General features: G+C 34.9%; 1 protein-coding gene across 9 annotated transcripts in view; it reads right to left on the reverse strand.

Moving 5' to 3' along the window:
• Window positions 1-2,458: 2,458 nt before the first annotated feature.
• GKAP1 (G kinase anchoring protein 1) overlaps window positions 2,459-20,118 on the reverse strand; it is a 72,060-nt gene continuing 54,400 nt past the window's right edge. For 6 of the 9 annotated variants that reach the window (XM_036021782.1, XM_036021784.1, XM_036021785.1 and 3 more), the window contains 4 exons: window positions 14,123-14,224; window positions 10,709-10,772; window positions 6,104-6,174; window positions 3,269-5,262 (listed from right to left, as the gene is read on the reverse strand). In XM_036021782.1, coding sequence (XP_035877675.1) covers window positions 5,119-5,262; window positions 6,104-6,174; window positions 10,709-10,772; window positions 14,123-14,224 — 381 coding nt within the window. In that variant the 3' untranslated portion in view covers window positions 3,269-5,118. Of the gene's footprint in view, window positions 2,996-3,268; window positions 5,263-6,103; window positions 6,175-10,708; window positions 10,773-14,122; window positions 14,225-20,118 lie in introns of those variants that run through there. The other 3 variants (XM_028525507.2, XM_036021786.1, XM_028525501.2) reach the window with 1 other exon arrangement.

Raw genomic sequence — 20,118 nt, forward strand, 5'->3', positions numbered from 1 at the left:
ACTAACTTCTTTTACTGCTTTAAGATTCTCTCTTTATCTTTAACCTTTGGCATTTTAATTATGACGTACCCTTATGATGTAAACATTGGAATGCTTGAAGTTGTCCCAGAGGGTGCTTACACTATTCTCATTTTTTTGGATTCTTTTTTCTTCTTGTTGTTTGGATTGGTTGTTTTTTGCCTCCTTCTGTTCCAAATCATTGATTTGATTCTTGGTTTCATCCACTCTACTGTTGTTTCCTGATAAACTGACTGAATTGACTGAAAAGAATCTTACTAATGGTATTTATTAAAAGGGAATGCCTGAGAAATCAATTTAACAGAAGAAATCACCAACTGCTCACTGCCAGTCTTTTCAATCTCTAAATAAATAAAGCTTTTCCTGTTGAAACTGATATACTTACCTAAAAGTGATAGATTAAGCCAGAGAAATGGATATATCAGTCAAGAAAAAAGAATTCAGGGGAAAAACAGAGCTATGAATACAATACTCCAAAGACTGCCCAGAACAAAATAGGATAATCAATGAAGTTTTCTCTGTGCCCCAGGAGATGTTAAATGAATATACACTAGTAAAAAATATTTGTTGAATGCCTATCAGGTACCAGGCACTATGCTAGATTCTAGATAATGTACCAAAATAGATAATATATAGGCAGATAATCAAAGCAGATGATAATACAGTATGCTTTAATAATTCAGTCATTAACTACTTGGGTAATTCAATTATAATTGAAACCATTCTGATTCAAGTTCTGTCTAGTTTGTTCATGTAAAACAATATTAGAAATTTGATTTTGTTAATCCTTGAGGTGAAAAATACAGTATCATGGAATTACCATATATAATTAATTAATTAGGTTCTGATAGTACTTAATTGTATTTAAAGGTAAAATTAGAGAAAAACTATCTCAGATAGCTTTACCACTTAATTGAACAAACACTTCTTTAGCATCTCCTCTGTGCCACATAGAGAACTATGCACTGAGAGTATAGGGAGCAGGTCACAACTGATATCAACAGCCTGACCAGACTGCTGGAAACAGTTAGAGGGGTGGAAGTCAAGTGAACAGGAGGGGCCACAGGAAGAGACTGCAAACTGCTGGAGGCAGTGAGTGGGCCTGGGTGTCCCAGCTTCTGCCTTGCAAACACTCCTCCCCTGCTCCAGAGATGAATGGCCAGGAGGAGGCATTGCACTGAGTATGCAAGGATGGCAAGACAAAGCATGGAGGGAAAAGCCCTCCTACCCCTTTCTGGTACCTGACTGGGGGTGGGACAAGGGGAAGAGACCAGGGGAAGGCAGGCACATGCACAATAAAGGTCAGAATGGCAGCAGGAGGCCAGGTGCTGGATTGAAGAAGCCTGTCAGTTTAGCCTGGGGAAAATAAGGGATTGGTCTGGAGGTGGACGCTTTCAGACTACACAGAAATTTGGAAAGTTAACTGGACATTTCTGAGAAAGTACTTGGCTCTTCCCAAACCCAAAACTAATAAAATCCCAAGGGAGGGAAGGGGTGCACTCTTACCCACCCCTCTAACACACTGGCTGCTGAATTTGCAGGACTTTCTGGCCCTGGAAGTCCCATGGCCAATAGCAGTGCAGGGCCCACAGGTGGGTTCCAGGAGGGGGCCTGAAGCCTGACAGTGGCCAGGAGAAAAGCTGAGTTGCCTGGATGACCACTCAGTGGCCACCTGTGGTTCCCAAGGGATGGTACTTTAAATGGGAGAAGGAACTCTGGACACTGTCTTCAGTTTTAGTCTAGCTGAGGATGGCTGAGTTTTTCTCCAGGTTTCCTGGAGGGGATGGGATTTCAGGCAAGAGTCTGCCATTCTCCCAGATTGTGCAGCATTTGAATAAAAACCTCTTTCCTTTCTCAACAGCTTCTGCCTCTAGAATTTGACTATTGAAGGCAGTGGGCAGCTGAACCCCCACTTTAGTTCAATAACAAAATTTACAAGGTTCATGTAACCTCGTGGAAGAAGCCAGACATAAAAACAATGATATTGTTTATTTATTTAATAAGTATTTTTTCTTCCAAGACTGTCATAAAGTGGAATCTTTCATGTAATGCTGGTTTTGGAGGTCACAAGCAGTTATTTATATATTCATCTTTTTTATACAACCAAAAAGTCTTTATCCTTGGTACTTTAATGAATCATATTTGTGTATCACTGACTACACTGAAAAATGAATGCAATAAACTACAAATTATTCTAGTAATTGATTATACTAACAAAAGATCTCTCATTTCTCCTCCACATCAACACACTCTATTCTCAGCCATGTCATGTTTCTGTCCTCAAGCCAGACTGTTCTTTAAACAAATATTTCGGCCCATATTTTCTTCCTTTTGCCTGGATGCTTTTCAACAAATTTACAGAAAAACTATCTCATACAAGTTTTCTCAATTTCCAAAAAATGTGATATCACACTCTAATTTGTATGGTAATTAATGTATGGCTGTTATCTTTTCCTACCTCCACCTTCTGTTTCCCCTGAGAATAAGCTACTTGAGGATATCAACCACTTTTCACTCATCTTGTATGTCCCATAGGTTTAGCATGCAGAAAGGTCTGAGTAAATATTCACTGAATTTAAAAAATCCAATTGTTTGTGCTATAGCAAAAATAATCATTTCACATTGTTTCTGAAACTTACAAAAATCAAACATATTAATGGAAGAGTAAATTAATTTTATTGACTGATGAAAAACTAAAGTGATACGAAGTATGAATAGTAAACAATAATCATTGCATTCTGCTGGAATTCTGTTTTTCTTCTTTTCACTTTAAGCCAAAAGGACCAAAAATTATAGACTGTTAGTAAGCTATTTTAAGTATTTCTTCAACAAAAACTGCATAGCTTAGCAGTTGCACAGCATTAAATATATACATTTTGCAAAACCCTGAAAACTTTTATTTTTGTGTTGACCTCAAAGGCCAATGGAATCACCTACACTGGTCGAATTCAGAGTTTCTTTTCCCTTTTCTGCCACCCTGTAAAGAAAAATAGGGCAAATTATTGAGGAAATACCATTCTGGGGGCATTTGCAAATTAAGAATATATGAAACTGAAGGCATTTTTGAGTATGAGAAGGAAGCAATTTCTTTTTTGAGTTTGTTGCAAATTTGAATGTGCATTCTACTAAATTATTTTTACAGGATTATTTTTAAAAATAGTTAAAGTAGTTGTAAAAATCAGTTACATCTAAGGGAACTAGCCTAGACTTAGTAAAATCACAAATATCTTATTTTTTAAAGTTCTTCTGGCTGTCCCAGATTGTTTTTAAAATAACAATTTTGATCAATACTAAAACAATTTATTCCATATGATCAGCACATTTAGTAATTCAGTTCATTACCCTTTGGGGTAATTCAATTTATAATGTAAGTTTTGTCAGACATCTTATCAGATAGCACTAGAAGTCTGGTTTTCTTCTTCACTGGGTTGGAAAGTAGATTTTATTTTTCATACTGCTCAGTGACATATATACATCTGTATTTAACCTGGTCCAATTGAAACTCCATCTATGGTATTTGATGTGGACCAAGAAAAGAGAAAGGCAGCTTAAAAGACAAGAAGTATTTTATATTAATTTTAACACTAACATTTTCTGCCTTATTCTGATTTTAAAACTAAATACTTGTAGAATTACAGAAAGTACAAAGAAGAAAATTAAAATCATCCATAACTACTCTACCCACCTCCCATTTTAACCATTAATAATGGTTTGATGTATTTGCCTTAACATGATTTTATAGTTTCCTCCTCCATTTTTATAAACTATGGCAATGGTGCCCAAATTTAGTTGATCATTAGAATCACCTGTGTAGTAATATTTTTAAAATTCTGATGTCAACACTTTGTCCCAGACCTATTTATTCACAGTTACCAGGAATGGACAAAACTATCTGTAATTCAAAAAGCTCCCAAGTGATTCTGATGATCAGCCAAGTCTGGGAAAGTGCCTTTCTGAAAATGGTGGTTGTATCAGGGGCACTTGAAACCCAGGTCAAATTAATAATGATGGCAGCTTCTCTGTTTTTGTTTTTTTAATCTTTTTGTCTTTTTTCAGCATATAACTTTCCTCTTAGTAACCAAAACATTTCTCTATCAACCTTTGTTTTTAAAAAATCAAGTCTAAAAACGCTGTTATTTATGGACAAATAAAAGCTCTGCAAAAATTCATTCAGGGAAAATAAATATAAAAAGGTTACATAGGACCTGAGATGTATGTGATATGTATTAAAAACAAGATTCATTTCCTGATAGCAAGAAAATGAAAATAAATTTACCAATGTTATACAGCTTAAAAATCTTACCTTGCTCCTCAATAAGATTAAAAAAACACAAAAAATTTTTCAAAAATCATTTTCAAAGCCTCCCAGGCAAATTCTCCCTCCCAGACTGATATCAAAGCTGGGACTAAACAATTGGAATGTTCTCTAGGCCACCAGTGGCCCTCAAACTTTTTTTGACTATGACCCCACCTTAATCAACACATTTTATGTCATGACTTAGACCCACATACATACATACAAATAAATGTGTGTGTTTATATATACACATATACACATACACATAGACTGAAAAAAAGCACTGATATTTTTTACTGTGTCATCCAGAAAAAAATGCTGAATGCCAGCTTGTGAATGCAGAAGAAATGACAGAATTAGAAAAATCACTATTTTGCAACCATCAAAATAACTGCTACAAATATCATCAATGGATGGTAAACCATTGGGTAAAAAGAAAAGGACAGTCGCACAATCTCAAAGTATCACTCCACATATCATTTATTAATTACAAAGTGGAAAATATACTTTTACAATGAAGACATCTAAAAGATATTGCTGTACTTAAGTGATTAAACTTATTATATAATGGGACAAATGTCATTATGTGCCTTTCCTCAGTATGAGTCAATGGCATGTATACTATATCATCTATGTAGTAGAGCAAGGATTTTTCTGAAATACTTTAGTTATTTCCAATACTTTAGTTAATACCCAAGTCTAGAATAACCTTACATTTTTAAAAATGTATATTATATAACAAATTTAACAAAATTAGTATTTCTGGTGAATAAATTTTGGCCTAAGATAGCACAGTTATTCAATCACATAGTATCTATTTCAAATGTATTATCTGTGATGAAAACACTATCAAAATTATAAAAGCATACCTGGTATTTGGCTAACTCTGCTTGTAAAACTTTCACTTTAGATCTTTCTTGTTCTAATGCAGCATGCAGGGAAGTCACCTATAACCAAATATTCAATTTTTAAAAATGACTTTCATTGTGTTTTTAGGCAAATACTCTTAATTCATTTTTTAGCTTTGTGTAATCATATATATATATATAATATTGAATGTAAAAATATATATATTATATAGTATTAGTTTCAGGTGTGAACAGCATAGTAGTTAGATACTCATATACTTTACAAAGTGTTCTCCTCAGCATTTCCAGTACCTGCCACCTGGCACCCTACATATAATAACCCTAATTATTATTACTTATTCACAATGATGATTTTTGACTATCAGATAAATGAGCATCAGAGAAGAATCCCTCCTCACCTCCCCAATTTTCAATTAAACATTTTACTTAGCTGTAAATTAGAGATAGCTAGGACAAGCTCACTGTTCTAACTCCACAGAATTAGGATGCGAAGAGGAGAAAATCAAGCCCAAGAGTAAGATAAGTTCTGCCTGCCCTTTCTACCTCTATATTCATGGTCCATATCACCTAAAACACAACTTTAATTTCCCCTATTCAGGAAATACTTACCTCCTTTACACAGTAAACAGAATCTTCATTCATTTGCTATACATATTGAATACTAATAATGAAGTATCATTTATATTACTTTCTTTTTGGTGTTTTTTATTGAATGTATTGGGGTGACATTGGTTAATAAAATCATATAGGTTTCAAGTATACAATTCTGTAACACAACATCTGTATACTGTATTGTCTGTTCACCAATTTATATGACTTTCTCGCAGTGTCGATGGCTATATTTTTGTTTAGTCAAGTTTCATAATTCAAGACTAAAGCACAGCTTAAGAATATCAGTCTTGTATACAGTTTCCCTTACCTGTATAGTCAGCTCATTCTTGATACTTTGTGATTCATCAATTTGCAGAAGTATTTCTGCTTTATCTTTCACTGACAAGAAAAGGAAAAATAAGATTATAATCTTTTCAATCACTCAAATAACTTAACAATTACTGACCCAAGATACCAATGCAGTCAGGCTATGATAATTGTCCTCATATTTAATGAATGTATTTCTTGACCCTATAAAACTCTTTATTTTCCACTGGTAAATTCTGTTTACTTATTATCACCACAGCAGTGTTCCTGGAAATTTTACATTTTCTATAGCATTAAAATATAAATTGCACAGAGAGTGAAACAGTAAAAAGGACAAGTGCACTAGAAAATAAAAAAATTCACATAGGGAGAAAACTTTCAATACCTTGATTAATCTTCAATATTAAAAAAAAAAATGTACAGTGGCCCTGGCTGGTGCAGCTCAGTGGATTGAGTGCCGCCTGCAAACCAAGGAGTCACTGGTTCAATTCCCAGTCAGGGTACATGCCTGGGTTGTGGGCCAGGTCCCAGGTAGGGGGCACGTGAGAGGCAACCACACATTGTTGTTTCCCTCCCTCCCTTTCCCTTTCTAAAAATAAATAAACAAAATCTTTAAAAAATAAAAATAAAATTTAAAAATGTAGTGTTTCTCTTTGTTTTGTTTTGTTAAATTGCCAGGGTGAGTACACCATAAGGCCTGCAAAAAAAAAAATTGTATATGTCTTTTATACTAATAAAACATTGTCAAATAAATGTAATGCCTGTGACATACAGCTGATCATATAACATCTGAGGTCTCTCAGAACTATTCATTTGTCTAGAGATTTTTTTTTCTGTCTTTGGGGAAGAAGAGATCTATTATTTTGGTCCCTACATTTCCTAAGCATTAAAAATTTCCACATTGCTGACAAATTCCATGATAATGACTACTAAATGAAAATCTAACTTGACAATTTTAAAACAAGTGAAGAGGGGAAAAACAAGCTAAGAGAAAATGAAGAGGTAAAACTATAACTGTCTATAACTGTTACAGAGCTTTTATTATATACCCATCTTTTAAAAATATTTCACTGACAAAGTTTTTACCATTGTATGCTTCTAACTCCACTTTCCCCACAGACCTTATGTAGTCTATTTTTCATGTAATGGTCCTATATCAAGTTTTTCTACTTGGATTATTTATAGTATGAGTATGGACACCGATTTTATCTACTGGTTGCCATTTTTAATCTGTTATTGAGAATAAGCTTTTATCAGTTAATTTTTTCAATTTTTACAATGTTTCTTTAGCTAAAGAATATTTATTTCACATTTAAAAAACATGTATCCAATGATATCCTTAATTTACTCAATTAGAAACATACCTTGTAAACATTTATTTTATTTTCATAATTTTATTCATTAAATGATCCACATAAACTCAGTAACATGAACTGATCTAACTGAATCTCAGGAAGCTGGTATCAATTTTTCAAATAATGCCTTTCCTCATCATTCTTTAACTTCTGTTTCATCATAGTTAAGTTGTATAATAGTTAGTCATAAAAAAATAGAAAAGTTATAAAAAAACAAGTCTGAATCTACTTCAAGCCTGTATTGTGTTCAATTGGACAGGATTTCTGGCTTTTACTCATTGTCTTATTAACTGTTACATAATAATATAATTTAAATTTTGGAAGGATAATTCCATTCCCAATATCTTCATATTTGAAATAATTTTTTGGTCTTGTTCACTTATTCTTCAAGATGAGTTTCACATTTCTTAAGTACTATAGGGTACTCACAGGAATTATATTTTTATATATTTTATTGATTATGCTATTACAGTTGTCCCATTTTTCCTCCCCTTTATTCCCCTCTTCCCTGTAACCCCTCCAACATCCCTCCCGCCCCACCTTAGTTCATGTCCATGGGTCATACATACAAGTTCTTTGGCTTCTCCATTTCCCATATGATTCCTAACCTCCCCCTGTCTTTTTTCTACCTACTATTTATGCTTCTTACTCCCAATACCCTTTTCCCCATTCTCTCCCCACCCCCTCCCCGCTGATAACCCTCCATGTGACCCCTATTTTTGTGAATCTGTTCCTGTGCTAGTTGTTTCCTTTTTTTTTTTTTTTAGGTTCAGTTGTTGATAGTTTGTTGTCATTTTATTGTATTTTTTATCTTCTTCTTTTTCTTAGATAAGTCCCTTTAACATTTCATGTAATAAGGGCTAGGTGATGATGAACTCCTTTAATTTGATCTTATCTGGGAAGCACATTATCTGCCCTTCCATTCTAAATGATAGCTTTGCTGAATAGAGTAATCTGGGTTGTAGGTCCTTGCCTTTCATGACTTCAAATACTCCTTTCCAGCCCCTTCTTGCCTGCAAGGTTTCTATTGAGAAATCAACTGACAGTCTTCTGGGAACTTCTTTGTAGGTAACTGTCTCCTTTCCTCTTGCTGCTTTTAAGGTTCTCTCCTTATCTTTAATCCTGGGTAATGTAATTATGATGTGCCTTGGTGTGTGCTTCCTTGGGTCCAACTTCTTTAGGACTCTCTGAGCTTCCTGGACTTCCTGGAAGTCTATTTCCTTTCCCCAGATTGAGGAAGTTCTCCTTCATTATCTTTTCAAATAAGCTTTCAATTTTTTGCTCTTCCTCTTCTTCTGGCACCCCTATGACTCAGATCTTGGAACATTTATTTGTCCTGGAGGTTTCTAAGCCTCTCCTCATTTTTTTTGAATTCTTATTTCTTCACTCTGTTCTGGTTGAATGTTTCTTCCTTCTTTCTGGTCCAAACTGTTGATTTGAGTCCTGGCTTCCTTCTCTTCACTGTTGATTACCTTTATTTCACTTTTCATAGCTTTCACTTTTTCTTCTATTTTGCAGCCATACTCAACCATTTCTGTGAGCATCCTGATTACCAGTGTTTTGAACTGTGCATCTGATAGGTTGGCTATCTCTTCATCACTTAGTTGTATTTTTTCTGGAGCTCTGATGTGTTCTTTCATTTGGGCCATATTTTTTGTCTCCATGTGCCTGTTACGAAGTAAGGGGTGGAGCCTTAGGTATTTTCCAGAGCAGGGTATTCTGGTGCTGTATGTGGGAGAGGACTCCGAATACTTGGAATACTTCTTTCCAGTCCCTTCTTGCCTGCAAGGTCTCTCTTGAGAAATCAGCTGACATTCTGATGGGACCTCCTTTATAGGTAACTGTCCCCTTATCTCTTGCTGCTTCTAGGATTCTCTCCTTCATTTTTACCTTGGCTAATGTAATTATGATGTGCCTTGGTGTGTTCCTCCTTGGGTCCAACCTCTTTGGGGCGCTCCTGGACTTCCTGGAAGTCTATTTCCCTTGCCAGATTGGGGAAGTTCTCGTTTATTATTTGTTCAAATAACTTTTCCACTTGTTTTTCCTCTTCCCCTTCTGGTACCCCTATAATTCGGATGTTGGAATGTTTCAAGGTGTCCTGGAGATTCCTAAGCTTCTCCTCATTTTTTTGAATTCTTACTTCTCCACTCTTTTCTGTCTGGTTGTTTCTTTCTTCCTTCTGGTCTACTCTGTTCTTTTGAGTCCCAGTTTTCTTCAGATCACTATTGGTTCCCTGTGCATTTTTATTCATTTCACTTATTGTAGCCTTCATTTGTTCATCTAATTTATGACCAAAATCAACCAATTCTGTGAGCATCCTGATCACCAGTGCTTTGAACTGTGCATCTGATAGGTTGGCTATCTCTCGTTTGCTTAAGAGTACTGGCCCAGGGGCTTTCAATTCTGTTTGAGCCATCCTTTTTTTTCTCTTCTTCCCCCTTTGGTCTGGTCGTGCCTGTTACATATGAGGGGCAGAACCTTAGGTGTTCACCAGGGTGGGGCACCTCAGTCGCTGGGTTGTGACGTTCTATGTGGGGGTGGGGTCCGAGAGGGAACAATGGTGCCTGCTCTGCTCTCTCTAGGACTTCAGAGTCCCTCTGCTGCTTCCCACAAGCAAACTGGGCCCATCTGGTGCTGGCTCCCGGGTGGGTGGGCTTGTATACTTTCTAGGACTCTGTGGGTCTCCCCAAGGAGCCTCCTGTGAGGCTGGAAGATTCCCCTGGCCTCAACCCCCACAGGTGTTTTCAATTGGTGCTTTTAGGCTTTGTTTCCCGGTGCTGGGTCCCTGGGTTGCACGGTCTGTGTCGCTGCCCTTTTTCGCCTAGTTCATCTGTGTGGGAATATTTGACTGTGGACAGCCATCTGCCTTGTGCACCTTACTGGGTCTGCTCGTTGCCTCTCACGCCCAGGGTCTGCCACCAGTCCATCAGCTGCCTCTGTGCCTCTGGGGTCTGCCAACTGCCGCCTGTGTCCTGCGCTCCCGCATCTGCCAGCCACTGCTTTTTCCTGCCAGGACCCCTCGACCCCTTTTCGTAGGCCTCCGACTCCGCCCCTCCTTACTGGTCTGGATGAATGGTTGTCAGACTTCCGTTCAGTTTATTTCTCTCTGTTCTGGTTGTTTTTTTGTTTCTAAATTTTTGTTGTCCTTAGTTTTGGTTGTATGAGGAGGCACAGTGCGTCTACCTATGCCTCCATCTTGGCCAGCAGTCTCAAGATAAACTTTCAATTGTAAAACCACAAAAATTACTTACTTTCACCTTCCTGAAGCATTTTCAATAACTGTGCATTTCTTGCCTTCACTTCTTTATATTTTGCCTAATAGTCAAAGAAAAAAAGATTTAATTTTGTCAAGTAAATTATATAATGATTTACTATCAATTTATGAATCTATGAGTTCTCAGCCTGTCCAAAGACATAAGTCACTTCTGAAAGAAACAGGATGAGGAAAAGTGTATTGAGAACTGTCTATTACTTAAATTAAATCCCTGGTATGATAATAGAAGTTAGTATTATAGGTGACTGAAAAACAAAGGAGAAGAATGAAAGAGGAGAAAACTCAGAATAATATTAAATTTTCCTGAAGCTTTTTTCTTTTCTTCCTCAAATAAAACCCTTAGCATTTCAAAATAATGTGATGAAAACAAAAAGAAAAATGATTCATAGCTCTGTACCATGAGTATCCAGTACTACACTACAATTTTCTGTATCTGCTCCGTATCTGCCACTATCCACTATGTGACTGTCAACTGCTGGAAATGCATCTAGTGTGACTGAGAAAATACATTTTTTATTTTATTTAACTTTATATTTTGGTACACAAATAGAGTGGTTACTGAATTATACAGCACAGCCATGTGTTCTCAGTTAAGATTAAATTTACTAATATCTTGTTATTTTAATAACTATTGTGAAAGTGATTTTTCACTGATATGAATTACTGATTTACTAAAATATCTTTTAATTATTTTTTATTTTTTTCTCCAATGGTTTAGCTTCTTCTCAGACTACATAAATGACACAATTACACATTTATGAACAAGAGAAACTGTGTTTCCACATTAACCCCCACATTCCAAAGAATTTTCACTCTAAACCACATTTATTCAATACTCTGAATTACTTATAAATATGTAATGCATTAGAAAAAACAATACATTTAATACATTATAGAAAAATAAGAAACCAGAGAAACAGATCACAGATACATGTACAGAAGTTACCAGATTCAAAGTCTTTCTTGTAAAACAAATGTAATGTATTTTAAAGTCAAGTCCAATAAAGATGGATTTTACTAAATACTCTGCCCAGTAAATTGCTGATACACTGAACAGAAGCAAGCACAATGATAAATAAAAGGGAATAGGACTCCTGAGCATCTTAAAAAATTGATAAAAAAGGTAAGTCAGATGGGAACATAAAAATATGAAGAAGAAATCTTATACAGTCAACTACAGCTATATTCACTATGAATAAAGAAATATATCCATTGTGAATATGTAACTGTATCTTATAAAATTCTAACTATCAGGATTTCAATGTATTTCACCAAACTATCCCTAACACAAGCCTTTTGTTCAAAGTCCAGATCAGTATACATGGAGTCATCTCTTAGAGCAGCCTTAGTATCTGAAATCAGCACTTAAAGTAAAAATTGCAAATGAGCAACATTACCCATTAAAATCCTTTATATTGTCCATAAAAATAACATTTAATATTCATAATTATAAATAGTAAATTATCTATAAAAACATAAATTTATAAAATTCCAGTACCATGCAATTTATAATAAATAGCACAAATGAAATACACAGTACCCTTACTGGTATTTTTAATTTCACGAGAGAGAGTAATTAAAGATAAGTTAAATACACATATGTTCTGACTCCACTGTGCCCTACTGTATCCTAAACACCTATGATGAATCTATAGCTATTTCATACTCAGCATGTCCAAAATGAGATCTATTATTCCACTGCCTAAACTAGTTCAAAATGTACTCTTGCTCTTATACTCAATACCTGTTAATTGTTTTACCAGACTATGTTCACTCCAGGCCCTCAGCTATGTGCATTATCGCACAAAGCAATTTTCATGTCACTTACCTTCTAGATTCTGACCCTAGTTAACATCTCCAATTTCACGTGCTACAACAGGGGAGTCAAACTCATTTTCACCAGGGGCCACATCAGCCTCACAGTTGCCTTCGAAGGGCTGAATGTAATTTCAACTCTTTAACAGTTAAGTAGTAGTTACATTTATACAGTGCTAAAATTATTTTGGCCCTTTGCAGGCAGCAGTGAGGCTGATGTGGCCCCTGGTGAAAATGAGTTTGACCCCCCTGTTCTATGACTTCCTATTTCTCTAAATGTGAGCAACAATGTATTTCCTACCATTTCCATGCCTTTGTATGCACTATTCTCTCAACTTGGAAATCCCATCTTTTCTGTAATATCCTTACCAACTTTCAATACCAAAAGCTAATTCATTCCTGTTCCTGTGCTCTGGGGCATTCAGTCAAATCTCAATTATAAAGTCTATACTGCAATTATTTTTATGTTTATCTTCCCCATTAGACTATCTTGCTAACTCATCCTTGTATTCTCTGGTCTGGGACATGGTATGTGCTCAACAAAGGCAAAGAAAAATATAAACAACTAAGAAAAAACTAAGGGAAAGGGGTGAAAATTAAGGAGGAAAGAAAATGAAAAGACTCATTAGGGCAGAATTTGATTTATCATTTTTTTCTCTATTGCATATGCACAGCCCAGAAAGATACTTGAGATGAATAAACAGGCTTTTTCTAAAGCCTAAGAAAGGACGAAAGAGAATAATATGTAGGTTTATAGTTAACATAACTTGTATAATTAACAAGTGTTAGGGAATATGTGGAGAAACTGGAACCCTTGTGCATTGCTAATGGGAAGGTAAAATGGTATAGTTGTTAGTGGAAAACAGTTTGGTGATTCCTCAAAAACTTAAATGTAGAATTACCACATGACCCAGCAATTCCACTCTTAGTTATATAACCAAAGGAATTAAAAGCAGGGGCTCAGATACTTGTACACCAATGTTCATAGCAGCACTATTCACAATAACCAAAAGGTGAAAACAATACAAATGTCCATCAATAGATGAATAAACAAGGTGTGGTATATACATTTAATGGTATATTATTCAGTCACAAAAATGCATGAAATTCTGACACATGCTAAAACAAGGATGAACCTTGAAAACATTATGCTAAGTAAAATAAGCCAGATATAAGAGAACAAGTAGTGTATGATTTCACTTATGTGAAGTACTCAGAATAAGCAAAATCACAGAGACTAGAGATTACCACAGGCTGCAAGGAATAAGAAATAAGGAACTGTTTAATGGGTATAAGAGTCTGTCTGGAAGAATAAAAAGGTTTTGAAAAAAGACAGTGTTGATGGCTATACAACATTACAAAGGTGCTTAATGCTACTGACTCGTACACTTAAAATCGTTAAAATGGCAAATTTAATGTTATATATATTTTACCATAAAATAAATCAATTATTACTCCAATTTTATATCATTAATTTAAAAACCTAAACAGAAAAAACAATATTTCTATCATTCAAACATTAAATGTATTTATATATAAGAAAAACAAAAACTGTACAGATTACTAGTTTACAAACCTCCCATTGAGTGATCACATTTTTCAGTTTCTGGATTTCAGCATCTTTCCTTTCAAGTTCCAACTTTAGTCTTTCAATTCTGCCATCTTTCAGAACTACTTCCTGAAGAGAGAAAAATACTATTTTAGAACTAAGATAGTCTGCTAATTCTGGTTTACAGTTTTCCTTTGTGAAAAGTTTAAGAGGAAAAATTCCAATTTTCTTGATTTTAGTTCATTTTCTACAGCAACCTTAAACTGTTGACTATATTTCTACTTTTACTCAAGGATATAATTATAATTATGTACAAATATTCATGCAAATAAGATATTTATGATTAATCTCAAACTACAAACATACTCTAGAACAAGGGTGTCAAACTTATTTTCACCATGGGCCACATCAGCTTCATGGCTGCCTTCAAAGGGCCGAATGTAATTTTAGGACTGTGTAAATGTAACTATTCCTTAACTAGGAGCAAGGAGCTCTACATTCAGCCCTTTGAAGGCAACCGAAAGGCTGATGTGGCCCCCAGTGAAAATGAGTTTGAAACCCCAACCCTAGAATAATATTAGGGCTTTGAAATAATATGTTTATGAATAAGCATATTAAAAGTATTCTGTGACAAGATTAGTCTATCTTTAAGACCCCCTAAAATTGAAAACATATGAGAAAAAAACACAAAATAATAAAAACCAAAAATAACTGTTCTCTATTATCAGCAATGAGCAGGTAGAAGATACAATAGTTCTCCCAATAGCAATAAAAAACATTCCCAAGAATAAAATTCAGAAATTTTGAGGATCTGTACAGAAAAGTATAAAATACTGAAAAAGACACAGAACAGAAATGTTTGTAGATAGAAATACTAAATATCACTAAATACATTACTTTGTAAAGTCAATACAATTTCAATTGAAATTCCAATAGTATTTTGTACTTTGCAACTTAGCAAGATAGTTAAAACTTCATATGGGAGAACATAGGATGGAAATAAAGTTAATGCAATGAAGAGAAATTTGCCTAATAAAATGTATACTATACAGCAAAAGTAACTAAAATAGTATGATCATGGCACCCAGGTTGACAGAACAATGTTACAGAACAGAAAGTTTGATGGGGGAGCTCAAGAGTCAGAAAATTTTAGTTTGAGATAATAGTTAATAAGCCTAGTAGTTAATGCATGTAAAAAACTATTGTTTCAGTAACTGCAGATACAGCCCACCCTGACTCCAGGAGAGCAGAAGCCATTGACCTTTGTGCTCCAGAAAAAGACCACGAGCAATCAAGGTGGTATCTGAGCCCCTTGTGTCCCAGGGAGAGACAGTTCAGTTCTGCCTCAAAGGACACAGATAAAGAAAATCACTGATCAGGGGATGAAAGGACATTAGGGAAACTGCCAGACTACAGCTTTTGCTTGATTAACCCCCTTTCCTGAATTCCAAATCCCTTACCTACAATTTCTTCCCTTGAATTCCTAAATCTTTTATCTACAGTTTTGGCCCCTTATAAAAAAGGGTGGTTTAAAAGGAAACATAAGATAGTCTGTTAGAGTACAAACCCACCATCTTCTCAGATCACTGGCTATCTGAATAAAGCACCCAGGAAAATTCAATCCCTGTCTCTGCTTATTGGGTCTGATAGGTGGCAGGCAGCACAAATGCCAGCTTTTCCAGTTTCCAGCCCAGAAAGAAGTTTAACACATAAAAATTTATTGTAATATAAATATAGTATTTTAAAGAAGTAAAAAAAAAAAGGCTGAATAATGGTAGGTTACAGGACAAGTGCCTAACTTGGAAAAAAATCAAGTTAAAAATCCTCTATCTTGTACCATATACCAAAATAAACAAACTTAAATACAAAAAATAAACCCAAAGTCATACTTCTGATAATTGTATAAATTGATTCTATTCATCTAATGAGTATGTAGAAACATTAAATTATTCTAAAAATATACAGTAAGCACCTCACTGCTGTTGAGTTCTGGATATACAATGAGGAACAGAACTGAAAATGTTATTGCCCTGGTGGGACTCATGTGGTGCAGGAGACAGATGAACATTAAAAAATGCTACAGTTAGAAACTAACATTTTCAAGTTATGACAAAGCATAGTGATAAACGGAAATAATGTGGATTATTCAGGTAAAGGCCTAATCTTAGAGGGCCTTGTAGATTATAAGAATGGTCTGCATTTAGAAGCACTGAAGGATTTTGAACAGAACTGTTAAGATTTATGTTAGAGACATGTTTTTCAAGGATGACTTTGGTTGATATGTGAAAAATGGTTTAGAGCGGGCTAAGAGAGGAGGAAAGACCCCTTTAACTGCTACTACAACTCCAGGTCAGAGAAGATTATGCCTTTGATTAGGGTGGAAGCAGTTTAGGTGGAAAGAAGTGTATCATGTAAGAAATTGTTTGGAAATGTAATCAAGAACATTTGATGAGAGGCTGAACGTGGCAGGTGAAAAAGGTGGATACTTCAAGTTTCTAGTTTGAGGAATAAGGTGGGTGGACCAAATATATACATACAAGGTGAATAGAGTAGTCAAAGAACATATATGCATGACCCATGGATATGGACAATGGTGAGGGGATTGACTGTAGGAATGGAGGGTAGGATGGGTGGTGAGGGGCAAAGAGGAAAAAACTGGGACCACTGTGATAACATAAACAATGAAATATTTAGCCCTGGCTGGTGTGGCTCAGTGGACTGAGTACCAGTCTGTGAACCAAAAGGTCGCTGGTTCAATTCCCAATCAGGGCACATGCCTGGGTTGTGGATCAGGTCTCCAGCTGGGGGTATGAGAGAGGCAATTAATCAATGTATCTCTCACACACTGATGTTTTTCTCCCTCTCTCCTTCCCTTCTCCTTTATCTAAAAATAAATAAAATCTTTTAAAAAACAAATATTTAAAAGAAAGGAAAGAAAGAATGTACATACTATTAGGTCAAGGAATCTCATTTCTAGGAATTTATCGTAGAAGTGAGGGGAAGAGTATCTATTAACATTCATAGAGATTTATTACACAAAAAATGGACATCAGTTAAATGCATAACCATAGGATAATATAAGCTATGAATTATATTAACATGATCCCAAAATTATAATGCTACATGCCAAGAAAAAACACTGGGAGGTCATAAAATTTTAATAACTCTTAGGATGTGATATTATGGAAGGTTTTCACTTCATTTAAAAATTCAAATCTATAATCATTTAATAATAATATTAAACACTTTAATTTTCAAAAATGAAACCACATATTAAAATAGTATCTATATGATATAAATATCATCTTTGAGTAAGGAAAGCCCTCTGCACATGATACCGAAGAGAGGAAACTAAAAAGAGAGACTGAACTTGATGAAAAATCTCCCAAAATACTACAATAAAATCAAAAGATAAATGGAAATCTGGAAATAGTTAAGTCACAACCAATATGATAGGCATATGAGCAAGAAACATAAAAGTATATAATTTTAATAGTAAGCAAGAAATGTTATATCAAACTTATACATTAAAGTATTTTTTCTTAGTGTGAGTAAATGAAAACAATTATTAAAAACTCAATTATTTAATGTTCAAGAATTACTTAATGACCTGAAATGCTCACTATCTTCGTTTAACTAAAAAGCGGTCCATACAACAGTCTCTACATCACTGGGGGTCAGGGTATATATATCCACAGAAAAGTAGGACCCACGACAAAATATACAGAGAAACAATTCATTAAATATAAATAGATACGCTGTGACATTTTTTGTTTTGTAAATTCTGGTAACAATTCTACTAAACTGATTTCAAAACCTGTTAAGTCAGTTGAAACTCCCAGTTTGAAAGCACAGCCTAAGGACTTGAAAAGTCAAGTCAAGGACACTGTAAGTCCTCACTTGAGGTCATGGATAGGTTCTGCAACTTTGCACTAAATGACACATAACAAAACCATTTTTATCATGAGCAAGAGTTAAGTTCCTATGGCCTCATATCAATATTCAAATGAAATACCACTGAATGTAACCACGTTATTCAAGGACATGCTATGGTTGATTCAACAGACACTGAAGTTTAAGGACATGGAAAAGAAGATAGATTTGAAAAGTATTTCAAGGATTAAAATTTCCCAAGCCATGAAAATGAAGTTTAGAGCCTGGATATCTAGATAAAATGATAAAACCAAAAACAGAAATGACAAAAGTCTAGCCAAACAGTTGGTTTGGAGAGTAGCAGATGATAAAGCCTGAGTTTCAACATAGTAACTATAAGGTATCACTTGAATAAAAAGGTTAAATATGTCATAAGGGCAATTAACACATTGTTTGAGGGTAGTCTTTATCTCGCGCTCTACTACCAGTCAACGTAAAACGTATAAATACGTTTCCCGCATACAATGTGTTAATAAAATAGAAACCTGAAGGCCATAAAGGCAAATGAGAAGTGGAATGGATGATCTGCCCAATGCTAGTGAAGCTGTGGAGAAATCATCCTGCTGAAAAAAGACAATGTTAATACACATCAAGAGCAACACAGATGTTTATATCCTTTGACTCAATTACTATTTTTAAGCATTTATTCTAAGGAAATAACTCATCAAAAAATGAAATACATGAAGATATTCAGTGAATATCTGGTGACCAATTCTGAACAACCTAAATGTCTGAGAACATGGCATGAACCAAGCAAATTACAGCATGTTGATCTGAGAGAATATAATGCAAACTTTACAAAAGGACTATGAAACTATATTGCTTACTGTTACAATTGTTTTAAAATACCTATACATGTGGCATTTTTCTAGAAAAGGAGTAATCAAAAGTAAAACCAAATGTTGTGTTAAGAATGGCCAAATTAGGGTTATTTTTCACCTCTAAAAATTGCTGCCGTGTTAATTAATGTACAGTAAAAAAGTACTTTAACCCTGACAAAAAGAAGAGCTTTCTTTCTCTGAGAAAAGCATACAATGAGGAGTGGAATGAGGGAAAAAGAGAAATAGAGTATTTTTAAAATGGCCTCAATTTTTTTTTCCAATTACACTTAATGACATGAGATCTTAATTTTTTTAGTTGTGAAAAATTTCACATATATAGATATGTGAATTATACAAGTACAGTGAAAAGAAAAATAATGCAATATACAGATTAGGTGTTTGAACACTGAAAACAGTATGGAGGGTCCTCAAAAACAGAGTTACCATATGACCCAGCAACCTCTCCTCTGGGTATCTACCCGAAACATTTGAAAACATTTGTGAAGATATACGCATGCCCACATTCACTGCAGCATCAATCACAGTGGCTAAAACATGGAAACAACTGAAGTGTCCTTCAACATATGAATGGATAAAGAAGAAATGCTGTACACATATACAATCGACTACTTCTCAGCCATAAGATGAAATACTGGCACTTGTGACAATATGGATGTATCTTGAGAATATCATGCTAAGCAAAATAAGTCAGACAGAAAAAGTCAAGAATCATATGACTTCATTCTGAGTGAAATATAAAACTGAGAGCAGCAAATGAAAAAACAAACAAACAAACAAAAACTCACAGGCACAGACAATAGGACAGTGGCTACCAGAGGGAAGAGGGGTAAGAGGTATAATAGTAAAGGGTAAAGGGGGTTAAATATATGGTAATGAAAGTAGGACTTTGGATGGTGGCCACACAATACAATATTACAGATGATGTATCATGGAATTGCACAGTTAAAACCTATATAAACTTGTTAACCAAGGTTACTCCAATAAATATAATGAAAAAAAGAATCTGAGTATTACCAATACTTTGGCATCTCCCATGTGCCTCTCCCCAGTCATATCCCCCAGCCCTTCCTTCCTAAAGGTATCTACTGTATGAATTTTGTTTGTCATTCTCTTCGTTAGTCTTTTACTACATATATGTATATTCCCTAAGATATATATTAAATTTTCTACTTTTTGAAGTTTATACAAATGGCATCAAACTACTATTTGGTGACTTGATTTTTTTGTTAAACATTGTTTTGAGCCCTG

The sequence above is a fragment of the Phyllostomus discolor genome, chromosome 3, assembly GCF_004126475.2.
Source record: "Phyllostomus discolor isolate MPI-MPIP mPhyDis1 chromosome 3, mPhyDis1.pri.v3, whole genome shotgun sequence".
NCBI lineage: Eukaryota > Metazoa > Chordata > Mammalia > Chiroptera > Phyllostomidae > Phyllostomus > Phyllostomus discolor.